Source organism: Odocoileus virginianus, chromosome 8 (assembly GCF_023699985.2).
Source record: "Odocoileus virginianus isolate 20LAN1187 ecotype Illinois chromosome 8, Ovbor_1.2, whole genome shotgun sequence".
NCBI lineage: Eukaryota > Metazoa > Chordata > Mammalia > Artiodactyla > Cervidae > Odocoileus > Odocoileus virginianus.
In genome coordinates, this window is record NC_069681.1 from 31,452,672 (window position 1) to 31,475,263 (window position 22,592).

The 22,592-nt window shown below is 43.2% G+C and overlaps 1 protein-coding gene across 1 annotated transcript; it reads right to left on the minus strand.

Moving 5' to 3' along the window:
- Positions 1 to 3,872: 3,872 nt before the first annotated feature.
- Positions 3,873 to 21,720, minus strand: LOC110130170 (protein-lysine methyltransferase METTL21E). Its single transcript, XM_070471428.1, has 5 exons — positions 20,554 to 21,720; positions 19,478 to 19,572; positions 8,977 to 9,143; positions 7,895 to 8,012; positions 3,873 to 4,800 (listed from the first exon to the last, which is right to left on the minus strand). Exons 2-5 carry the CDS (start codon positions 19,497 to 19,499, stop codon positions 4,340 to 4,342), a joined length of 768 nt encoding a protein of 255 aa, XP_070327529.1. The 5' UTR covers positions 19,500 to 19,572; positions 20,554 to 21,720; the 3' UTR covers positions 3,873 to 4,339.
- Positions 21,721 to 22,592: the final 872 nt, after the last annotated feature.

Consider the following 22,592-nt stretch of genomic DNA (forward strand, 5'->3'; position numbering starts at 1 on the left):
CTGCACCCCCAGTTTTGTTTACTATTGCCTTATAATTTGGTGGGGAAAAAATGTACATGTTTGGCAATTTTTTACTTCTTCCACATGTAGATTTTAACTTAGGAACTAAGTTAAAATGGAGTTAAGAAAAGAGGCACAGTATAATTAATTTTCTTCCAAACTTATCATTAAGCTTACTTGTCTACTTCAATTTGACTTTAATTATTTTATATCTAGAACCCGAGTTCCCCAGATTGTTTTCAAAATTACTACATGTAAATCTTTCCTTGTATCAAAATCTTACCCAGTGGACATACTTTACTACCAAAGGCTATTCAGAAATTACTTATCTGTGTTGCTTAAAGCAAGTTGGACATGGTCTCTGTAGAGGCCAGATATTCAGAGAGAACACCAAGCTCCTGGAATCTGAGGATTTAAAGAGGGAAAAAAGGAACATTCCATTCTGTTCTGTTTCCTCATCTTTTTTCTTTCTGCTGTGGCTCCAGCTCTCTTAGGAAGTTACCCAACACCACAATACTTTATCCACAAAAGAGAACAAAATATTAATACAAAATGAAAACCAATGTTTTAGGAATCCTGGTGGACAAAAATTAGTACAAATGAAATAAGGTGGATCAGTAAATTCTGAGACAGAGAGTTGAGTACACTATTTAGTTTCCTAAAGTCGGCTGGTGCAGTATGGGGACAAGAACTTTTCTGGTTACATGCATATAACAGAAATTTCAAGCTGCAGAGTACTACCAGCAAGCTAGTATGTCTGCTGTGAAGCAATAATGATTCTCTGATAACCTCTGTTAAAACCTTGACAGCATTTTCCTCCTATTAGAAACCCAGAAAGTTACTGCAAGCATTAGGCTAAAGGTTTTAAGTAACATAGTTTAACATGTCAAAAAGGAGAGAGAAAAACAGAACAAAGGGAAGTAAAGGCAAAATTCACAGTAAACTCCCTTGGATTAAAATTAACAAATCAATTCCTAGACAGAAAAAAAAAAAAAACCTGTAAGATAGAAAAAAAAACCTACTCAAATTACATCTTTTGGAATTCAATTATTATAAAATTGAATCTAGAAAAGTGTGGAGAAACGACAGCAAAAAGATAAAAGTAGACAAACACGCAGAACGGAGGCAAGAGCGACAGGGTGTGTGGGTGGGTGTTAAAATTTGCAAGTGAGTGCTATAAACAGAATAAAACAATGGATATTGAGCATTGTGTTTGACAGATAGACACTTAAGAGAAAAAAGAACTGTTAGGGGCCCATATGGTAGGTTGGGTTCTAACAGTCTTTGAAAGGACACTTTATCCATTCTATCTAAAAATAGCTTAGCAGTGATATACAAACATTTTTTTGAGCAGAAGAACCATTTTTTTCACCTGCTACCCCAAGATTCATGCTGTGGCACCTAAAACCTTCCTGGAAGCCTCTGAGACAGCTTCTAGGAACCTTGGAACTCTGCTGACCAGTGCAAAGGCCACAGTGGCAACAAATTCTTTCGGAGTCAACAGATCCTCATACAATCGGGAGGAAGGAGGACAGAACCTTAAAAAACCTATCCCAGATGCAGCTGTGTCTGATTTCGGCCCAGCCACTTCAGGGCTGGGTCCTTGTTTCACCCTGGGTTCACTGTCATTCTCCTCGTGAGCATCACAAGCCACCTCCCAGCTCACAGCTCGGACATTCTGTCCACCAACCCCGACCAAAGATGCCAGAGCCGGCATCGCATCCTATCCAGCATCGCATCCCATCCAGCGCGGGGAGAAGGCCGGCAGGCTTCAGCATCCAGCAGGTGCTCAGTCGCTCAGTTGTGTCTGACTCTGCAACCCCATGGACTGTAGCCCACCAGGCTGCTCTGTGCGTGAGATTCTCCAGGCAAGAATACTGGAGTGGGTTGCCACATCCTCCTCCAGGGGATCTTCCCAACCCAGGGATCAAACCTGCGTCTCCTGCATCGCAGGAGGATTCTCTCCAGACCCCTCCAGAAATGACCGCTCTCGCCACCTCCGGGTACAGTCCCCCTGTGAGCGGGCGGCCGCCCTCTCGCGCCAGGACCCTGTTGCCTCCCCGCGGGCCCCTGTGTCGTGCTCAGCGATCTAGAAACTCTAGTTTCCGGTGATCACTCTAGTGATCAGCCAGAGTGGTCCTTACACGGAGGGCTGACTGTTTCACTCTACTCCAAACCACCCCCGACCCCCCACGGCCCCAGAGGAGAAGCCCAGCTTCTGCGGTGGCCTTGGGGTGGCGGCCGCCCCGACATGCTGCCCGACCTCTCACAGCGACTCATCGCCTGGCAGCAGCGCTGCTGGCAGAGGCCCTGGGCTGGCAACGTCTCGGGCCCTCCAGCATCGCCTTACCCCACAGTCACCTCCCCGAACCACAGCCTTCCAGGGCGCCCACATCCGGGGACAGTCCCCAGGTCCAGAGGCCCCAGGGAGTCGGGGGGAATGGCTGGGGCTGTGGGCGGGCCTGCACGGCAGCTTGACCTCTGCTTCTGCCCTGCTTCCTTCTGCTCCTTCCACATGTCTTCATCCCGTCCCGGAAAATGACCTGCCCGCTTTACGCCACCTCCGGGCCTGCTTCCCGAGACCCCGGCCTGCCACGAAGGTCCCACGCAATCCAGCCCCGCCAGCCTCTCCGACCCCCGATCTTCTCGGTCTCCCCAGCTCGGCCCGCTCCAAGCTCACTGGCCTTGGTTTCCTCCCGAGGACCAGTGGCCTCCTGGGGGAAGGTCCTGGAGCGGCTGTTCCTTCACCTCCTTCCAGCTCTGCTTAAGCATCACCTTAAACACGTGCGTGCATTTGCTTACCTGTCTGGGTGTGGATCTCACTTGGAAATAAATGACTTCACTGACTTACAAAAGAGTGTGAAAATGACTGCTTTAAATACATGAAGGCAGGGTTATGGTAAACAAACAAAACAACAACAACAAAAAATCTCAGGGGTTCTGGACGCAACCCTGAGCCCCCCTGCAGCTGTGTGGCTTTGGGGCAGGGACCACACCCCTGGCAGCCTGGGCCCCCTTACGGTGGGGAGACTGATTTTACAGAGACTGCTAGAATGGCCCCTGAGAATTAGTTGATTTCTTGTATGTTAACAGGCTGTGAAAACAACAAAGGGCATGTAAATACTGGTACTTCTGAAGAGCTGACCCCATGAACCTCACATACCAAAAAAGCCTATTGGGAGTACACTTGCATCCTGGCTTAAGGTCAGAGTCCTAGGAAGTCGGCTTTTTGGCTCTACTCAACCATGGATAGACTGAGAGCTTCAGCGAAGTAGAAAGGGCTGGGCGATAGTTCTCCCAGGGCACAGAACTAGCCCAGCAAACATCACCGAGAACCCAGAAGGGTTATGACCACTAGTCGTTACGTGGTACAAAATCCTAATATTTTGCTCTTCTTGCACTGACTTTAATTACTTCAGACTTTATTCTAATCTCTAAGGACCTTGCAGGGGGTGAGGGGTGGGAGGAAAGCACATGGGATTTCAAATATCTAGGTCCCTGTATGTTCATCAGAAAAGCTTTAAATGTTAAAAACAGCCGTTATGTCTGGTTATTTGAGATTAGAGACTGAAATCTTTTCATGTGTGTCTTCAACTCAAACTTTTATATTTATTTCTGTTCTTGTGATACAGAGTATCTGTACTTGGCTTAAAAATAAAACAATAACTCCCCCCAAAATCTCAGCTGTTTTTATGTGTTCTTCCATTCATTTTTCATTTACTGGAGTGAAATGTCCTTGCCCATAACCTCAAATCCACCAGCTTGATTGATTTCAGGGGTTGGGCTGGAGACCCACCCTGCCGAGCAGAGAAGACAGACCACGCATAAGCTGGCACTGACAAAGCCACAGTAATCTCACACCACATCCTATGTCTGCCTTTTCTGATTTATTTGTGAGCTCACTAGAGTCCATTTCTTTATTTCTAAAGAGAGAATCCCATAAGCTTATGTTAGAGACACCATTATTAAAAACCATTGTTCATTAAAAACCATTGTTCAACAGTTATACCTTAACAATGACTGCACCATGTATTAAGATGATAATAATAAAATAAAATAAAATAATAATAATAAAAAAGATGATAATAATTAAAGATGGTGCTATAGAAAGATAAGGAAAGCAGACCTTGTTCTAATCAATTAGCACACAATGGCTTTGCCATTCTCTAGATCCACATGCTATATCTGGGAACATTACTGCCTGGGGTGAGGTGCACGCGCGCGCGTGCGTGCGCACGTGTGTGTGTGTGTGTGTGTGTGTCTGTATGTCTGTGTGTGTGTCTGTGTGTGTTTCCCCTTGGGAAAGTCAGTGTTACAATCAGATTATCGAGGGTCTTTGTTAAAGCAATAATCTACCAGAAATTGCCTTCGCTTTCCATGTCCTCCTCTGAGGATAACACACACTCTTCAGATTTCTCTTCATCGCTTTATACAACTTAATATTCAAGCTAGGGAAACTAGAAATCTCCTCCAGGTCAAACAACTGCTCAAATCTATCTACAAATTTATTTTCCTTCTCCAGCCTGAATTTCATGACCCAGAGGATGACGGTGGTTTCTTTGCACAGATGGTCAAAGGTAATGAGGAGTTCTTCGAGAAACGGGTGAGCGTAGACGACGTCGGCTGCCAGGATGTAGTCGAAGTTGGTGGAAGCCCTGGGGAAGTTCTTGTCTAGAGCCACACCCCAGGAGAGCTCTTTGACCTGCGGCAGATGCTTAGCTTTCATTTTGGTGTTTCGGGAAATATTATACTGCAGGTTTCCAAGTACCTCGGGTAAATCTGTGGCAGTCACGTGTGCACCTGGGAAGCAAAGAGCGGCAGGGAAAGGAGCCTTCATGGGGCGAGGTGAGCCATCGGCGCGTGAACCACCACGCACTCTGCAGTTCGACACGAAGGCTAGCCCCACGCCGAGGACACGGCACGCGCAGGAGGGAAACCCCTCCAAAATGGATGCTAAGGCAGCTCTGCGCCTCCCCTTACACACGATTGGGTTCGCCAGGTATTGATGCTTTTACATCTTTGCACTTTTGTGTTCTCCTGGGTTTTGTTTTGTTTTTTGGGGTCAGTTTTGTTTTGTTATTCTTGCTGTTATTTTCTATTTATCTACTTAAAACATCAAAAGGAAGGGAAATTCAAAGGCTTTGGTATCCTCACTGGTTTGGAACAGGGTCTCCCCTAAAAGAAACCTGAGCTCCAGTCCTGGGAGAGCGAATGAGTGACCCTCTGAGCACCCCATCACTGACCAGGAAGTGCTTAAGTGGGAGAAGTGGAGGCGGGAGAGACGAGCTCCCCGTGTCACTACATGGAAAGTATCAGGACACGCAGGCTCACCCCATGGTTTCAGCCTGACCCCATCATAAGCCTGACTCTGACAACCTGCATCTGGGGCGTCCCAGGTGGCTCAGAAGGTAAAGAATGCACCTGCCGATGCAGGAGACGCAGATCCGATCCCCGGGACAGGAAGGTCCCCTGGAGGAGGAAAGAGCAGCCCACTCCAGTATTTTTGCCTGGGAAATCCCACGGACAGAGGGGCCTGGCGGGCTACAGTCCACGGGGTCACAAAGGGTCGGACACAGCTGGGTGACAGAGCACGCGTGCACACACAACCTGCACAGACAGCTCACACACCCAAAAGTCACACGCAGAACAGAAGGCTCAGGTGAAAAACATACGAAGAAACCCACAGTTAAAAGCGAATACTGGTGGTCATTTTCAGGAGGAAACTGTACACCGAAAATCAAAACAATTTGTCCCCTGACATGAATTCTGAGCAGTGGGAGAGCCTGAAAACAATGTGCAACTAAGTCTAGACTTGTCTGAAATCTACATGATCGGACAAGAACAGACTCGCAAAAGGAACAAGAGAACAGATCTGGAGGGGAATCCATTTCACCCCAGACCAGTTTAGAACCCATTTCTCACCCATGATGGCAAATTTCTCTGGCTATTGACTCTATTTCTGGAAACTGTTAAAACGGGAGGGAAATATACATTTCATTGGTAGAATCACAGAAATAAAAGTCTCTGCATTCGTGTGTGTGTGTGTGTGTGTGTCTGTGTGTGTGTGTGTGTGTCTGTGTGTGTACAGAGGGAGGTCTATCAATTTCAACAAATCTTTTTAAGATCCCAAGATAAGAAATGACTCCTCCCTCCACTGCCCTTCACCCAAAGGAATATAAACTATCTGAAGGGGTCGACAGAGGATGAGATGGTTGATGGCGTCACCGACTCAATGAACATGAGTTTGAGTAAACTCTGGAAGTTACTGATGGACAGGGAGGCCTGGCGTGCTGCAGCCCATGGGGTTGCAAAGAGTCGGACACGACTGTGCGACTGAGCTGAGGCACTGGGGCTGACTGTGAAGAGCTTCGTGTCTAGAGGTGAACACCACCACTGACTAAACAAAGCTTCCATCTTCTGAGGCTTGTATCAAGTCATACAAGCTTTGTGTCTAGAGGTGAACACCACCATTGACTAAACAAAGCTTCCATCTTCTGAGGCTTGTGTCAAGTTATACGAACAGACCAAAAGGACTGATTCTTTTTAATGAATGAACAACTTCCCAAAACACAAATTCTGCTCTTCGATGAGGAAGCTTTCAGGTATAAATCCAACAGGACCTCTGACACTAGCCATACTAAGCAGAATGGTGACTTTCAAAGCAATGTCAAGACAGAGCAATTTAAAAAAAAATAAATAAAATATTTGGGGAGGGTTTCAAGGGTCCTGTATTTCTCCAGTGCTTTAGAAAGTTGTAAATTGCTAGATCTTGAACTCTTCTCAAGATTTTAGAGTGGCAGGTGTGCACTTCTGAAGATCAAGGAAATCAAGACGGATTTGGGCCACGCACATCAGAGAAGGCAGATAAATTACGGTTGTGAATAAGATAACAACAACAAAAAGATTGAAGCAGGCTCAGACACACGTAGAGACCATCACACATTTAGTTGGAAAAGAAGATGCTGGTGAGAGAACAAGCGATCACAAAAGAAGAATGGAAATAACTGAGAAAATAAATTCAAGGACACGTGCCTAAACTTAGAAGCAGACATGATTTCTAACACTCTTTCTCTATTCTAACAGGTGCTTTTTCATAAAAGAAAATGACTTCAAAACCCAAAAGTAATATACCAAGTGCATGGGGATGTTGAAATGGGGCTGAAATTTAAATAAAGAAGGAAGAGTCCGCAGCAGTCAGCTCTGCCTATGCCTCATATTTCACACGTTCTCCAGCAGCCAGAATGCCAGGATATACATGCCGGCTAGAATGCGCTTGTGACCTACACCCCAGGAGAAGAACTAATATAGCTTCCCAGAAAATTCGGAAAGAAACCAGTTAGGTGACTTTAACACTGTTAAAGTTTCTTAATGAAGCCCATTCAAAGCATGAAGGGCTTGAAAACAGGCCCTGATTCATGTTGATGAAGAGCAGAAATCAACACAGTATTGTAAAGCAATTATCCTTCAATTGAAAAATACATAAAATTTTTCAAAAGAAAACAAGAAATAAATAAAAATAGGAAAAAACTAAAAGATATTTCTTAATATCAGAAATAAGAAGGCAAACAAGACAAGCCTGGGGGGTGGTGGAATGAGGGGGGGAATAAATGTACAAAAAAAAAATATGTACAAAGACTCAATTATGAGAAACTGGGACCAACTTTCTATCAGGAGGAGAATTTCAAAGTAAACTATCATTTATAGTGAAAAAAAAAATAGGCCTAGGTTATAGTAAAATGAAAGTGAAAGTCGCTCAGTTGCGTCCAACTCTTTGCTACCCCTGGACTATAGAGTCCACAGAATTCTCCAGGCATAGTAAATGGACAGCAAAAGCAACTAATGATATCAGATCATTGGGATCTCTGATCCCATTTGGTCTAACGCAGCTACTTACCAAGTAAACTCGCCACAATGGAGACGAGCCCTGTTCCGGCTCCAATCTCAATCACATTTTTGTCGGCCATGTTATACTGCTTTACGTTAGTTTCCAGAAAATAGCACAGAACAAGGGCCTATGAAAATGCAAAAAAAAACAAAAAACAGTGCTTAGTAAGTAATCACAGAAAGCAATATTAAACTCTATTAGACAAATACCCCACTAATGCTATAATACGCATATGAGCACGTGGGAGAGTGGGCTTCCCAGGTGGCACGGTGGTAAAGAATCTGCCTGCCAATGCAGGAGACATAGGAGATGTGGGTTCAATCCCTGGGCTGGGAGGATCCCCTGGAGGAGGAAATGGCAACCCACTCTAGCATTCTTGCCTGCGAAATTCCATGGACAGAGGAGCCTGGGGGGCTGCAGTCCACGGGGGCGCAAACAGATACAACTACGCACCTGAGCACACACGCACATGTGAGTGTATGTGTGTGTATATACACATCTCTACAGAAAATTATCCACAGAAGCACATTCTCCAATAGATTCAACATTTAAGATAGAAAAAGTCTTTGGGGATTGTTGGGGAGGGAAGAGAACTGAGAATATAGAGTTCAGTTACTTAGGCTTGATTATCTTTAAAGGAAGCAACTTCTAATAATAAGAGTCATTTTAAAGAAATATATGTTCAAGATTGGGGCAGAGAGTAGAGGGGGCTGCCCTTTGTAGGACAATTGATAAATGAGTGTTGGCCTTCTAGAATATTCTGCATGTTGAGACTGACACAGATTTCATTATAATTGTTTAACTCAAATACAGCCCAGTTAAATGGGAAATAAAAATGTGTACAATTCTAAACTTTTGTGACCTATAGTAACCAAAAACTGAATGTGTAAACAAGTCTTTATTAACCCTACAAGTCAGAAATAAAATTGGTGGGAGCATTTCCCCAATTTCTTGATTTCTAAATTTTACTGTTGCTTGAGGTAACAAAATAGAACTATGGGACCTCTCTTCTCCTTCCAAATAGTACACAATAATAAACAAAATTGGATGAAAAATAATTTAAATTTAGCAAATTTTGTATGAAATTATACCGATGGCCAAACAACAGCACCATAATAATCCGTGGCTTCATTGATCCGAATCTCATGACCAGCGAAATGAAACCCCTCCCAGGGGACAGTTGTTACAAACGCTGGAACAAAACATCTCCGCCTGATCTCTGCAACCACTGTCCTGTCATCGTCATCTTCTCTGCTCTCTGAAAGGAAAAGAAAAAGGCAGTGGTTGTGGTTATGGCAGTAAAACCATGGCAAAGGAGAAGAATCTGCTGGAAATGCAGCATTTCCACTTATTCTAAGTTACTTCTGACCAGTCATTGACTTCAGCTGCAACGTAATGATAGTGAGGTAAACTACTTGAAAACAGCTCTTAACAGAAGCTGACATTTCATACATTGGGACAACATCTTTCTGATTTTTTACTGAGGTTGAAATCAACTGCTAGTCATTTCTGCAATGCTATGTGAAATAAACAATAACTGATAGACTTTTTTTAAAAAGCAACATATTTTAAAGGCTAGCAACCAAGAAAAATAAATAAATAAAGGCTACCAATCTATTCATTTAGAACAAAAGAAAGACTGGTGATGGAATCTAAGATCTCAACTATTCATATTGGCATCACGGTGCAATTTCAGTTATTTCAATGCAGCAGATCCGTTATGACCTGCCTTTATCCAGACAAAAGACATGTGATACCATCCATCAATTATATTATTATTACTTATTTTTATATTATTGTTTGGGGGCAACACATGACATCTTAACATTGACAATATCGGATAAGTTTCACTGGTAAGAATACAAAATGTTGCTTTCTGGAGAGCAATCTTATGGTATTTTGTTAATTTATATATAAATATTCTACAAGCCAGCAATCCTACTCCCTATTCTAAATTTTTACACAAGTCCTTAAGTGGATATGTGTGAAAATATTTGTCAAAGACCTACATCAAACACACTAGAAAGGTTGCCAGAAAGAAGCTGGAAAGGGAAAGGAAGTATGAAATGGGTAAAAAGAATGAATGAGACAAGACAGACAGATACACACACAACAGGGGTGTCTTGCTGAGATGATGCCCACATACCATGACATGAAGGGTATGACTCGCTCACACCTCTGTCCTGAGGCCCAAAAACAAGTAAGTAAACAAACAGAAAACAAAAACATTTCCAAGAAATTTGGGGCAAGTACAAAAATTCCTCATTCTGATCTCCATAGAAGAAGACAAGTTTCTCTTGGGAAATTTATTTCCCAAATCTCAAAAGTTAAAACCTTCACACTTTCCAACCTTGCCATCATTCATACTTTCAAAACAGATATGACACTCCAAAGTCAAATGTCATCCAACCCTTGAACGTCAGACGGAAAACACAGTGGCCGCCTCCCGGTCTCAGCTTGCACCTCATCCAGGAAACTCATGTTCCTTTGGGGTTGAACAACATGCCCAGCTTGTTCAGCCTCTCTGAATATTTCCAATGAGGGTGAACTTGTTCCTTCACAAGCAGCCCATTCTGCAATTAGAAAATTTGATGATTCACAATTCTCCCTAACTTCAAACCAAAATCTGACACCAGCAATTTTTAAATCTATTCTTCCTAAAAGTAACAAAGCAATTTTCCTCAAAAACGAGCAAACTTTTATCATTAAAATAAGTCCCAAAATTTTAGGAAAGGGGAAACATGCAAAGGTTAAAAAAAAAAAAAATGAGGAGTTTGGCATCAGTTTTAAAAATGCTGGGCTCAAAGCCCCAGGAGATTTTGCAGTTTCTCCATGGCATTGAGGCAAAAACAGGGGTGAGAGGCTGTCTTGAGTCCTTGAGTCCTAAGAGAAGACGTACTGAGTTGGCCAAAAGGTTTTTCCACAGCATCTTACTGAAAAACTCGAACAAACTTTCTGAACCACCCAATAGTTAGCAAACTGTCCCATGAGCTCCAGTAACATCATTCCGTAGCATTCTGGGAGCACAGTGGCAAGAAGGAGATGAAGTCTGCCCTTGTTGGAAGACTCCCTCAGCGGCCACCATCCAGCAGGGACTTGAGCCAAGATGATTTCCTGTCCTAAATTCTGTGATCCCTGAACAGACCCAGACAGAACCAAGCGCCCTCCAAAGAACTCTAACCTCATGGCGTTCCACGGCCAGGCCACCCTCCCACTCCCCCAGCACTCACACTGACCTTGGCAGAGATGCAGAGAAAACAAACTGCTGAAAAACGCAGAGTCTTAAGCAAGAGACACCTCTTCTGACATATCCCACTGTATTCCTCCTGAAACAACAGCATGCTCCCACATTCGGGAAGAGCTCCAGGAAGCAAGTGATATTGGTAATGACGTTGTATTTGAACTTTAACTTTCATTTTGCTAGATTCACTTGCCTTGCTAAGATGGGAAGCTGGGGGGACAGCAGAGAGCTGCAGAAGGTCTTTAGGGGAAAGCTGAGAACTTTAATTGCTTCCTTGACCTTTAGTCGAATGTGCCTGCTTGGGCCTCCTTGCAAACTCCTTATAAATGCAGCACTTCTTTGACAAGTCACCTAAGGTATCGGGGATTAATAGACGTTAGAGCACAAGAAATCCCAGGAGCACCCCCTAGGATTCCAGTCTTTGATATAAAAACTTTGTCGGTGAGTGTTTACCGCTACCACACCGCCGACGTCTCTGACTTTGCACTCTCTTTTACAGCTTGGTTGACCAGATCAGCGCTGCCGTCCTAACAACTACAGTGCAATAACAAATGTAAATAAATAGAGCTAGTCATTTTTTTTCCAAGAATGACCACATTTTTACTTCTATAAGGAAATGAGATTAAAAATACATATGTGAATATATTATGTAATAAAAAAATGACTTACCACTCCAAATTAAAGGATCTTCTAAGAGATTTCATGAAACAACAACCACTGTTAATTGCGCGTTGTTGTGGTGGAGGTGGTTGTTTAGTTGTTCTGCCGTGTCTGACCCTTTGTGACCCATGAACTGTAGCCTGCCAAGCTCTGTCTCTGGGATTTCCCAGGCAGAAATACTGGAGTGGGTTGCCATTTCCTCTCCAGGGGATCTTCCCAACCCAGGGATTGAATCCGAGACTCCTGGGCCTCCTGTATTGCAGGCAGATTCTTTACTTAGGGATTAATTGCATATACACCCTAAAAGAACACAATTCTACCATTGTACATGGTCATTGGAAATTAGTTATGCACCTAGGATGACCACATATCCTATAGCAGACACTGTCAGGCTGAAGAAAATTTAACTGACAGTATTTTATATTAGTATTCTCCTTTGAATTTAAAGACTATATGAACATCAGTCATTCCATAGGAAGGGACACTCATAAAAAAATATTCCATAATTGATAGCAGGAAATCAAAATATACTGAATTTGGGTATTTAAAATTATTTGTCCAAATGTAATACATGGGATTTTAAAAGCAAACACACACACACACAATTACATCCAGCTTAAAACTTCAGGGACTTCCCTGGTGGTCCAGCAGTTAAGATTCCGGGCTCCTAGTGCAGGAGACTGATCCCTAGCCTGGGTTCAACCCCTGCTCAGGGAGCTAGATCCCACAAGCAGCAACTTGGACCTGGCCCAGCCAAATTAAAAAAAAAAAAAAAGCAAAACTCTGCTGTTTTTTTAGCATTAACTTATATTTAAAGATTTTGAGGTAAAAAAAAATTGGGGGGGGAGGCTTGCTTCAAGACTTGCAGGGTTTGTTTCCTGACCAGGGACTGAACCCAGCCTATGGCAGTGAAATCACCAAGTCTTAAACACTGGGCCACCAGGGAGCTCCCAGGGCTAACAATTTCAAGAACAGTTATTTATTTAAATTAAAAGACAGGAGCTTCCCAAGTGGCACGAGTCGTGAAGAACCCACCTGCCGATGCAGGGTCATTAAGAGACACAGCTTCCATTTCTGGGTCAGGAAGACCCTCTGGAGAAGGAAATGGATACCCACTCCAGGATTCTTGCCTGAATTCCACGGACGGAGGAGCCTGGCGGGCGACAGTTGCACAGAGTCGGACAAGACTGAATCAGTTTAGCATGGACCAGCACGCACGCAGTGTTTCAGCGATATCACCACCCGTTTCGAGGCTGATGACAAGAGCCACTGGGCAGGAACCTAACGGAGAAGCTGCACTTGTACAGGGCATCCCTAACATCGCCTTGTTGTAATAAGAGGGGGAGATCTGTGCTCCAAACATAACACGCAAAGAACAGGTCCCCAGAGAGTATGTCTGGCTATTTGTTGATTATGGGATTGAATCGTGAGAAGGTCAATGAATTAGTGGATATTCTTTGGTTTTTAGGTAAGACGCGAAGAGCACTTTTCTCCAAAAGTTAATAGCCTTATCAACAGAATTCTAATTTACACTTCCAAAGAACAATTTTCTACACATATTCCTGCCTTGTAATCTAGCACTCAGCCCCAGGACAAATAACTAAAACTAGGAAATGTTACACAATATGTGGAATTTTGGCTTCCCTACACAAAAAGCAGAAAATTTCTGATATCTATACCTGTGTATGTTAGTCGCTCAGTTGCATCCAACTCTTTGCAACCCCATGGACTATAGCCCAGCAGGCTACTCTGTCCATGGGATTCTCCAGGCAAGAATACTGGAGTGGGTTGCCATTTCCTTCTCCAGGGGATCTTCCCAACCCAGGAATCGAACCCAGGTCTCCTGCCTTGCAGGCAGATTCCTTACCATCTGAGCTCCCAGGGAAGTCCTATACCTGTAAGGTATAAGCTATCTACTATAATCTTATAGCATTATTATTAATGAATTTAATATTGAAACAAATATTAAAACAAATTATAAATAAAACATAATCAAGAAACCATTACAATAATGTTGCAATTTTAGGCATATCTGTCTTAATGCTCTTGATACAATAAAGGCTTAACACCATTTTCCTGCTATTAAATCTTTGCTGATCGTGAATAAAATCTACCAGGTGCTCTTGTCCTCTGGAGAACTAAAACGGTTTCAATTACAAAGTAAAAATTAGCAAGATTCTGCCACGTTACAATGATGATTTTCTTAAGAGGAAAATTCAACAGTGAATTGGCTTTCAAGGCTGGATTGCAACAAGCCTTCAAAAACGCAGGTTCTGTCTGTATTCTTCTCTTTTATACTTTTAAGGTCAATAACAGCAATACTAGATGGAAGGGTCAGATCACAGAAATACATGAAAAAAAAATTCTTTAACAGCTATGACAAGTGAATTTAAGCTTCCATTTGAGGGCTGTCATGAAGACCTGTCAGCAAAATTTAAAGTAAAAACCCCTCAACTAAATGAAAGAGACTGTCATTCAATAGAATCTTCTATTCAAAGATGAATGTCATGTGCTTCTTAGAAATACTTAGAGAGTTTTTTTAAAGATGTTAAAGGTATTTTCAGATTAGTGAATGGTCACAGGCAAACCTGAAAACTAGAATTCTGAAAGGCTCAGCAATGTCAAGTTCTCAGGCCCTTATGTTAAAGCTGATTCTCTTATGCTGTTTTCACAAATGGTTTTTTTTGGTCTGGATGTCTGCTTAGTTTCAAGAATATATAGAGGCTGTAAGTTTTTCACCAGAATGGATTTTTTAATTGGAGGATAATTGCTTTACAATGCTGTGTTAGTTGTACAACATGAATCAGTTGTAAGTATATATATGTGTGTGTGTATGTAAACCTTTATATGTATATGTGTGTGTGTGTGTGTGTGTGTGTGTGTGTGGTGGGTGGGGGGGTTTCCCAGGTGATGCTAGTGGTAGAGAACCCTCCTGCCAATGCAAGAGACATAAGAGACGTGGGTTCAATCCCTGGGTTGGGAAGATCCCCTGGAGCAGAGAATGGCAACCCACTCCAGTATTCTTGCCTGGAGAATCCCATGGACAGAGGAGCCTGGCGGGCTACAGTCCATAGAGTCACAAAGAGTCGGCCAGGACTGAGCGACTTAGCACACAAGTGTGTATATATGCATATACGTTCCCTCCCTCTTGAGCCTCCCTCCCACCCTACCCCCCTCCCACCCTACCCCCATCCCACCCAGCTGGGTCATCACAGGGCCCCGGGCTGAGCTCCCTGTGTTACACAAGAGGCTGTAACGTCCATTAAGTGGCTCAAATGGTAACTATCAACACATCTGCCGAAGAAAGAAAATTCACTTTTCACTGAGACTGCTCAGGTTCCAGCTGGGGGTGGGGGGGTGCGGTAGAACCAAATGTGGTTGTACCCAGAGCCTGCTGCTAGAATAGTACCACCATGGGATAAAAGAAATACTTCTGATGAGCGATGGGAAACCCCGCCGTTTGGCCGGATCAGGAGAAGCATCCTCAGGAGGAGACATCTGAAATGCGGCAGAGGGAAGACGAGGGCTGCCAGGCAGGGAAGGGCAGGCGGGAGGTCGGGGGAGACAGCGCCCGCCGGGGTGTGGAGGCAGGCTCCGCGAGCCGGGAGGATCTCGAGCTGGTGTCGGAAGCCAGCCGGAAGAGGCAGGCGGGGATGACCCGGGGGCAGAACTGACCTTTCTTCTACAGGGTGAGCAGGAGCCAATGACTATCATGAGGAGGAGAACTGACCCCGACGAATTTGATATTTGAGAATTTCCTTCTGGCGGCAGCAGTGGAGGCTACGTTAGAAGTGAACTGGAAGTCCTAATCATCTAGACAAAAGACGCACCAGTCTGCAGTGAGGCAGCAAGCCTCGCGTCTGGGAGCCCTGTGGGACTTTGTGGGCTCGCCAGGCAGTGGTAGACTCCTCCCTGGAGGGCAACAAGTGATGTTCAAACTTGACATTCAACCCTGAGCTTTGAAGATATCCGAGGCCGATTTGGAACAACAACAACAGACTGGTTTCAAATAGGAAAAGGAGTACGTCAAGGCTGTATATTGTCACCCTGCTTATTTCACTTCTATGCAGAGTACATCATGAGAAACGCTGGGCTGGAGGAAGCACAAGCTGGAATCAAGATTGCCGGGAGAAATATCAATAACCTCAGATATGCAGATGACACCACCCTTATGCAGAAAGCGAAGAAGAACTATAGAGCCTCTTGATGAAAGTGAAGGAGGAGAGTGAAAAAGTTGGCTTAAAGCTCAACATTCAGAAAACGAAGATCATGGCATCTGGTCCCATCACTTCATGGCAAATAGATGGGGAAATAGTGGAAACAGTGAGAGACTTTATTTTTGGGGGGCTCCAAAATCACTGCAGATGGTGACTGCAGCCATGAAATTAAAAGACGCTTACTCCTTGGAAGGAAAGTTATGACCAACCTAGACAGCATATTAAAAAGCAGAAACATTAATTTGCCACCAAAGGTCCATCTAGTCAAGGCTATGGTTTTTCCAGTAGTCATGTATGGATGTGAGAGTTGGACTATATTGAAAGCTGAACACAGAAGAATTGATGCTTTTGAACTGTGGTGTTGGAGAAGACGAGAGTCCCTTGGACTGCAAGGAGATCCAACCAGTCCATCCTAAAGGAGATCAGTCCTGGGTGTTCATTGGAAGGACTGATGTTGAAGCTGAATACTTTGGCCACCTGATGCAAAGAGCTGACTCATTTGAAAAGACCCTGATGCTGGGAAAGATTGAGGGCAGGAGGAGAAGGGAACGACAGAGGATGAGATGGTTGGATGGCATCACTGACTCAATGGACATGAGTTTGGGTGGACTCCGGGAATTGGTGTTGGACAGGGGGGCCTGGTGTGTTGCGTTTCACGAGGTCACAAAGAGTCAGACATGACTGAACGACTGAATTGACTGAACTGACTGAGGCAGATTACCATGTTTAAGGGTTATTATTCAATATCTGGAACATTGATTAGTCCTATCTAGCAGATATTTATCCAGATTACTTTTTAAACATGTAAAATGTGTTGATAGATGATTCTCTCATTAGTAACTTAGTGTACTCTGATACTCCAATTAGTATATTAACGTTAACTCAGACTACAGTTTGGTTTCTTAAACAGCAATAGAATTATTCAAATTTTCTTCTTCCTATACTAAGGCAGTATTGCTTATGATGGGAACTGCACTTAGTCGTGTCCAGCTCTTTGCCACCCCATGACTATAGCCCGCCAGGCTCTTCTGTCCGTGGCATTCTCCAGGCGAGAATACTGGAGTGGGTAGCCATTTCCTTCTCCAGAGGATCTTCCCAACCTGGGGACTGAACCCACGTTTCCTGTGTCTCCTGCACTGGTAGGTGGGATTCTTTACCACCAGCGCCACCTGGGATAGGAAGGCTCTTTGCATACATCCCCCACCCCTGTAAATTGCAGGCATGTTTAGTCCTGTCCTGGCATCTGCCTCTTGAAGGGACCGAACCAATGCAAAGCAGAACAGAGGAGATCAGGTAGGCAGCTGGATGGGCAGGTTTGGGGGTCACTGTGCACAGGCATCATGGAGCCTTGGGTGAGGATGAACCTGATCCAAGGCTGTGGACCCTGAGAGCACGCTTTATAACACGTGGCTACGTGTGCTAACAGCTGGAGAGCAGCTGTTGACAAAGGTATGCAACCTAAGATTTGGCACAGTTGACATGCATGTAGTCTTAGACGGTTTAGATTATAATGCAGCATTAGAAACCATTTGTTGTTGTTCAGTCACTAAGTCATGTCTGACTCTTGCGACCCCATGGACTGCAATTCACCAGGCTCCTCTGTCCATGGGATTTCTCAGGCAAGAATACTGGAGTCAGTTACCATTTCTTTCTCCAGGGGATTTTCCTGACCCAGGGATCAAACCCACATCTCCTTAGAAACCAAAGACAGAGGAATTTTCAGCATTCACTATAGTCCTAACTTTGTGCATAACTAAGTGCTACCCTATAATTCTTGGAACTTCAGGCCAGTGTTGAGTTAGAAGCACTGGGCTATGGGCTTGCTCCATCCTTTCCAAGCACAAGATAACCAAGTATAAAAGAGCTAGATCGGGAAAAGCCAATACCCTTCAGTACTTGAGAACTGAGTGTTCTACTGGTTACTGAAAGCTTTTCCAATAAAATGCCATGTAACTCTGCCCCATACTCTTAATCCCCTCAGCACCATGCCTGTGAATGTATTGAAAGCTTCAGTCGGCTACGAGGATGATTATTATGGGCTGTGTTTGTTCATGTTGTAAAATATTTTCATACTAGTTCTGTCTGCACCTTACCTTGAACTTCTTCCATATCTTTTGTAATTCGCCAAATTACCATATGCATAGGGGAAACCAAGCTTTGTTGCTGACAGTAATGATAGTGATGAGATTTTATTCCTAAACTGCCGAGAAATCGCATCTTCATTCAAATCATCTAAATGGTCGGATTCTCTAAAGTGATTATGACTTTAAGTGTTTAGATTTGCAAAAATTACTACAGTTAAACCATTCACGATTAAGCCATGCAGGCTGCCAACACTGGGCACACACCCAGCTCTCTTGGCCTAATGATGCTCACCCAGGCAGAGGCCACCTGGTACGCCTAAAAAAGGGAGGAAAAAAACAGGACTACGGTCATTAGAAAATATCCAAAGTGTGTAGATAAAACAGAGAGAGAAAGAAATCTAGGTAATTAAGTTTGTACAACTGTTCTACAGAAATATGGTAATAATTCTTCTAGTCTATGTCAAGAGCCTATGTCTGCACTTTTTAATTTTTATTTATTTTTGACTGCACTGGGTCTTAGTTGCTGCATGCAGAATCTTTGATTTTCATTGCAGCATGCAGGGTCTTTAGTTGCAGCAAGCAGGAGCTTCTAGCTGCGGCATGTGGAATCTTTAGTGGCAGCACGTGGAATCTAGTTCCCTACCAGGGATCGAACCTGGGGACCTGCATTGATAGTGTGGAGTCCTAGCACTGGACCACCAGGGAAGCCCCTATCTGCACTTTTTATCTCAAGGCAATGGGAACAGTTAAATTACATAGTCTATAAAAAGCCATTCTTGATATTTAGGATGATGTAAAAAAAACAGTGGCTCAAATCCAAATAACTCCCACTGGTAGTAGAATTTGACCTTAAATTCTCCTTACCAAGAGGTCAAAAGAGGTCAAATAACACTATGTGTTTGCCTCTAATTAATACATCAGAGGGACCATAAACATAGGCTAGAAATATTTTATAGTCTAAAATCAACTTTCATGGAAGCAACTGTAAAAACCATAAGACTATTTTTATCTCTCTTGCAATCTTCCTGTCTGAAAAGAAATAACTAAGAAATCACAATCATGTATTTAGCATGTAGCATCTGGGGAAAATTTTTATTCCACTTTTGCAGATTAAAAAAAAACTCTATTAATACCTAGCAAGTCTATATACTTGATTTATTACCTGTCAGAATTATCTCAAATGTATCATCAGGTATAGCAGGAGACAATAAATGTTGTTAGAGATAGTTACAGGTTAGCAAACATAAGCACAGATATATATGCAATTAATAAAAAGTCCTAGCTCTCTTTATGACATCAGGGAACACTGTAAAGGTTAGCATTTATATTGTTAGTTGTTTTGTCTTCTTAAAACTGGTCAAATTACATAAAGAAACATAAAATAACTTACCTTTTTGAACCTCTGGATCCATTAAGTGATTAGCTAATGGATGTCAATATATTGATGCTTTCTTGATCATTTCTTGAAAACTAGACAAATAATACCTTAAGATATCAAATGGTAATAATTAATTCAATATGTGCTTTAAGTGCTCTCATAGTTACCTAATAAAATTTACCATCAAATACAGTAGAGAAGATTATATTAAAATATCTTATTAAGAAATCATGATTTTTAAAAAGAGCATTAAAACACAATCTATCTAGTACCAACTAAAATTCAGGGTCAGAAATTTTAGAAGTTCTTGGAAGAAGAAACATTCTTCCCCAGATCCACCTCAGCTATCACAAAGAAAGCCTTCATCTTCATAGTAACTAGTCAGAGAGCAATCCTAAGACTTAAGAGGTGATTAAAACATTGGGAGAGAAACGGTTCCACTCAGTGTAGTGAGCACCATAGCATTAATCCAAAACAAACCTCCCTACATAGCAACTGGTGCAAAGTTGCTGCCACCCGTGGTCCTCAGCCTGTACCCAAGGCCAAAGAGCCCAACCACCAAACGCTTTCTTTTTTGAATAGCTGCTTCTTTTAAAAACAAACAAACAAAAAAAAAATGCATACTATCTCAGCAAAGATATTTAAAAGGAAAGGAATTCAAGTATTGTATGCCTCTCAAACAAAGCATATCTTGTGAATGAATGAGCTTAAGTAAGCTGTAGTTCCAACTTTGGAAAACAACAATTTGACATTTTAAGCATCAGTTTTTAAATCCTTTAACAATCACTGTACTACCATGAATTAACATTCACTCCTTTTCTACCAGGCTCCTAAAACACGTCACAGTCACCACATCTTTCTTTAAAATATGCCTCAGTAAATTAGGAGACAGATTGTTTCCCTTACAGTTTACAAAGGAGGAAAATAAAAGGTTATATTATGCCCCTGAGGTCACAGGGCTAAACAATAGCGAAAGGGGTCACCCCGTTTGTTCCCAATTTAGTTTCTCTTCCATTAAAGGGACGGGGTCTTTACAACACCTTTCCGCCTGCAGGTCAACATTTATTAAACGTGAAATCTGGACATACCTATGTACACGAGTTAGCTGAGTTTCTAAAAGGTTGAAAAGGATCATCCACAACTTTGTCTTTGCTGCCGAGACCCTCTGATGGCGCGCGAGGGGCGCCCCCAAGCTCTGCAGTTGACTACTGTACGCGCTGGCAGCGGGTCTAAGCCCGACAGCTGCGTCTGCACAGCCTCTGAGACTCGGCAGCGAGGCTGGGACGCCCGTAAATAAGGGGCCGGGAAAGTAAGCAGGCACATTCCATGCGGGCGTCTCGTGCCCAGAGCGAGGGCCAGCGGGAAGGTTTCAACTCCTCCTGCAAATGAGTGAAGGCGATTCGGGCCAAGTGATAATCTTTCACTTGGGTGCCCAGTTATTTAAGCGTCCGCAGCTCTGACGTCCTGTGACACGGAGGCCGCGTGCTTTCCGGGTCACCTTGTCCGAGTGCGAAGGCCATTTTTAGCCTCAGACAACTGCCCCAGAAGGCTTGGGAGAGCGTGTGCTGCAGCGCCCTGACCGCAGGGATTAGGTTACGGCAGTTCCTTCCTACTGGGAGTGAAGAGGCAGGCGGAGGGAATATGTAGCCTGTACTGCTGCTCACGTGCATGTAGGGCTGCAACTCAGAGTACACATTAACTCCCGCGACGGCAGGAAATAGCCTGAAGACGTTATTAACAGGTAACTAAACCCTACAACATTGCAAAGTTAAACTCAGGAGTGAGGGTACAGCCTCTAAGAAATACTTCACATATTATGATGGATGGAGCTCACGATAGTGGATAGGATAGGACTCGTGGTCTGGGAGCCTGATTTTAATCACTCCTGTCAATAATTGGCCTGTCATTTTAGGCACTGACTTAGCATGTTTCTTGGCTTCCTCATCTATAAAACAGAGATAGAAAAGGCACATAATATCTATGAGATGAATATGGTAGACAAAAAAACATTCTGGAAACTGCAAAATCTTAAATGATGAAAACAATTATTCACAGGCAGTTAATCCTGGGCAGAGGACAAGCTTTTTTTTTTATCTTTTTAAAACAAGAATGAAGAATTATTCAGTGAATAAAAACCACCTGTCTTTTCCCACAAATTATTTTTGTTTACTTTTTAATTGAGGGATAATTGCTTTATAGAATTTTGTTTTCTGTCAAACACCAGCCTGAATCAGCCGCAGGTATACATGTGTCCCCTCCCTCTTGACCCTCCCTCCCACCTCCCACCCCGTCCCACCCTAGGTTGATACAGAGCACCTGAGTCCCCGAGACACAGAGCAAGTTCCCGCTGGCTATTTCACACGTGGTAATGTAGGTTTCCATGGTACTCCCTCCATACATCCCACCCTCTCCTCCCCTCTCCCCACATCCGTGAGTCTGTTCTCTATTTCTCCATTGCTGCCTTGCAAATAAACTCATCAGTATAATCTTTCTAGATTCCATATATATGTGTTAGTATATAATATTTATCTTTCTCTTTCCGACGTACTTCACTCTGTATAATAGGCTCTAGGTTCATCCACCTCATTAGGACTCAAATGTGTTCCTTTTCATGGCTGAGTAATACTCCATTCCCACAAGTTATTTAAAAGATCAAGAAACCTCAGTTTCTTGGATTTCCTGAGAAGCAGAATCTCTAAATCATCTGAACAGACATGATGACAATGAGTATTTTGGTTATATTGAACTGTTTTGGGGGGGGGGGGGGTACAGAGAGACTTTTGCCTCCAGCTCTAAGTAGCTTACAGCAACACAACAGTGACTCTTCACTCAAGATTATTTGCTTAGGAAGATGTTCAGGGCAAGATGCTAATTTTCCAAGTATAAAGTGGCTAAAAACAGAACAAAAGTTCAGAAGAAGAAATATCCCAATTATTACCTGTGGAAAACTACTTTTCAGGGATGGAGGAAAATTAGGAGATGGAGTGTGACAAAGACTGCAAACCAGCCCTGAATCCACTCAGTCCTGGTTAAAGTAAGGTGATCTTCCCCTCTGCTTCCTGCCAGAATACCTTCTGGAATCCCCTCTAGAGGAGGACTCACAACATCTACAATTTTTTATACATAA

Bases quoted from the DNA above. Each gene is read 5' to 3' on its own strand.
- LOC110130170 (XM_070471428.1), bottom strand. From the start codon at position 19,499: ATGGATCCAGAGGTTCAAAAAG. The intron at 8,013-8,976 runs GTATAATTTCAT...GCATTTTCATAG, and splicing joins GTGCTGTTGTTTGGCCATCG to GCCCTTGTTCTGTGCTATTT. The intron at 4,801-7,894 runs GTAAGTAGCTGC...TTTGCTTCCCAG, and splicing joins CATTGTGGCGAGTTTACTTG to GTGCACACGTGACTGCCACA.